Source organism: Mandrillus leucophaeus, unplaced genomic scaffold (genome assembly GCF_000951045.1).
Source record: "Mandrillus leucophaeus isolate KB7577 unplaced genomic scaffold, Mleu.le_1.0 Scaffold36, whole genome shotgun sequence".
Classification (NCBI taxonomy): Eukaryota; Metazoa; Chordata; class Mammalia; order Primates; family Cercopithecidae; genus Mandrillus; species Mandrillus leucophaeus.
The window spans coordinates 4,363,342-4,364,809 of record NW_012103809.1 but is presented as its reverse complement, the minus strand read 5'-3'; the positions used below and the strand labels follow the sequence as shown (position 1 = coordinate 4,364,809).

At 45.1% G+C, this 1,468-nt stretch overlaps 1 protein-coding gene across 1 annotated transcript in view; it reads left to right on the top strand.

The window, feature by feature from the left end:
- GCM2 (glial cells missing homolog 2 (Drosophila)) overlaps positions 1–1,468 on the top strand; it is an 8,360-nt gene that overhangs the window by 3,376 nt on the left and 3,516 nt on the right. The window contains exon 2 of the mRNA XM_011989692.1: positions 1,072–1,349. Coding sequence (XP_011845082.1) covers positions 1,072–1,349 — 278 coding nt within the window. The remainder of the gene's footprint in view (positions 1–1,071; positions 1,350–1,468) is intronic.

Below are 1,468 nucleotides of genomic sequence, written 5' to 3'. Positions count from 1 at the left end.
GCGCCTGTAGTCCCAGCTACTCGGGAGGCTGAGGCAGGAGAATCACTTGAACCTGGGAGGCGGAGGTTGCAGTGAGCTGAGATCATGCTACTATACTCCAGCCCGGGTGACAGAGCGAGATTCCATCTCAAAAAAAAGAAAAAAGAAAGTACTCAGTAAGGGGTGATTATGCAATGAAACTTATATGCAAAAGAGACATTTATTGCAGTATAAATAATGCATTAAATTGACAAAGACTACCAAATACGAATACTAAGGCAATGCTCGGTATTTTAGAAATAACTTATTATTTCAGTCATGTGACTCTTTGTTGAGGAGAATGACAATCCCATATTGCTCTGGGGAACAGTCCAGTGCCAGGCAAGCTCACCCACACCCCAAAGTTCATGGCTTAAGTCCTTCATTGCAGTACCCTTTTAAACTTGGAGAGCCAAGTTGAGAGTAGGGAGGGGAGCTGTTCTTTCCTCTCTGACATTACTCTGGGTGCCACTGCTAATGTGACTCACAGGTTTGGCATAGAGAGCCAAGAGCTTTTGAAGAAAATGCACTGACTTAAAGATATTTACCAGTTAAATTACATTTCAGGGATAGAACATTCCAATCACTTTTTCCCCTGGTACTTCGATACTTAACTTAAAAATGTTTTCAATATTTAAACACACCAAGAAGTGATATAGTGGTAAGAAGTACCGGCTCTAGAATGGGACTGCCAGGGTGTAAATCCTAGAGCCAGATCTTGCTAGCCGTGTGATATGACCTTGGGCAAGTTGATTAACCTCTCGGACCTCCATGTCCTCATCAGTAAATTGGAAATAATTGTTTGCCTGTAACTTGAAGTCTAGATGAATTAATACATGTCTAGCATTTAACAGATAAGCACTATATAAACATTACTTATTACCTGGTTGTCAGGACGTCTTATATAATAGAAAGAATGGCATTTTGGGATTTGACATTACTGGATTTAAAAGGAACATGTTTTTATCCTAATGTGCTTGGAGAAATTTTAGAGCATAACGTGTGCAGTTTGGACTGGATAAACTAACCACCCTTACTTCTGCACTCTTCTAGGAGCTGGCCCTCTTCGACCAATTCCGAGAGTGGCCTGATGGCTATGTGCGCTTCATCTACAGCAGTGATGAGAAGAAGGCTCAGCGTCACCTGAGCGGCTGGGCCATGCGCAACACCAACAACCACAATGGCCACATCCTCAAGAAGTCGTGCCTGGGTGTGGTGGTGTGTGCACAGGCCTGCGCCCTGCCCGACGGTTCCCGCCTGCAGCTGCGGCCAGCCATCTGCGACAAGGCACGGCTGAAACAGCAGAGTGAGGACGCGGGGCCAGGGAGAGGGTGACCTTGGAGTCATGAGCTTTTTGTTGTTGTTGTTTTTGTTTGTTTGTTTGAGATGGAGTCTCACTCTGTTGCTCAGGCTGGAGTGCAATGGCGCGATCTCAGCTCACTGCAACTGC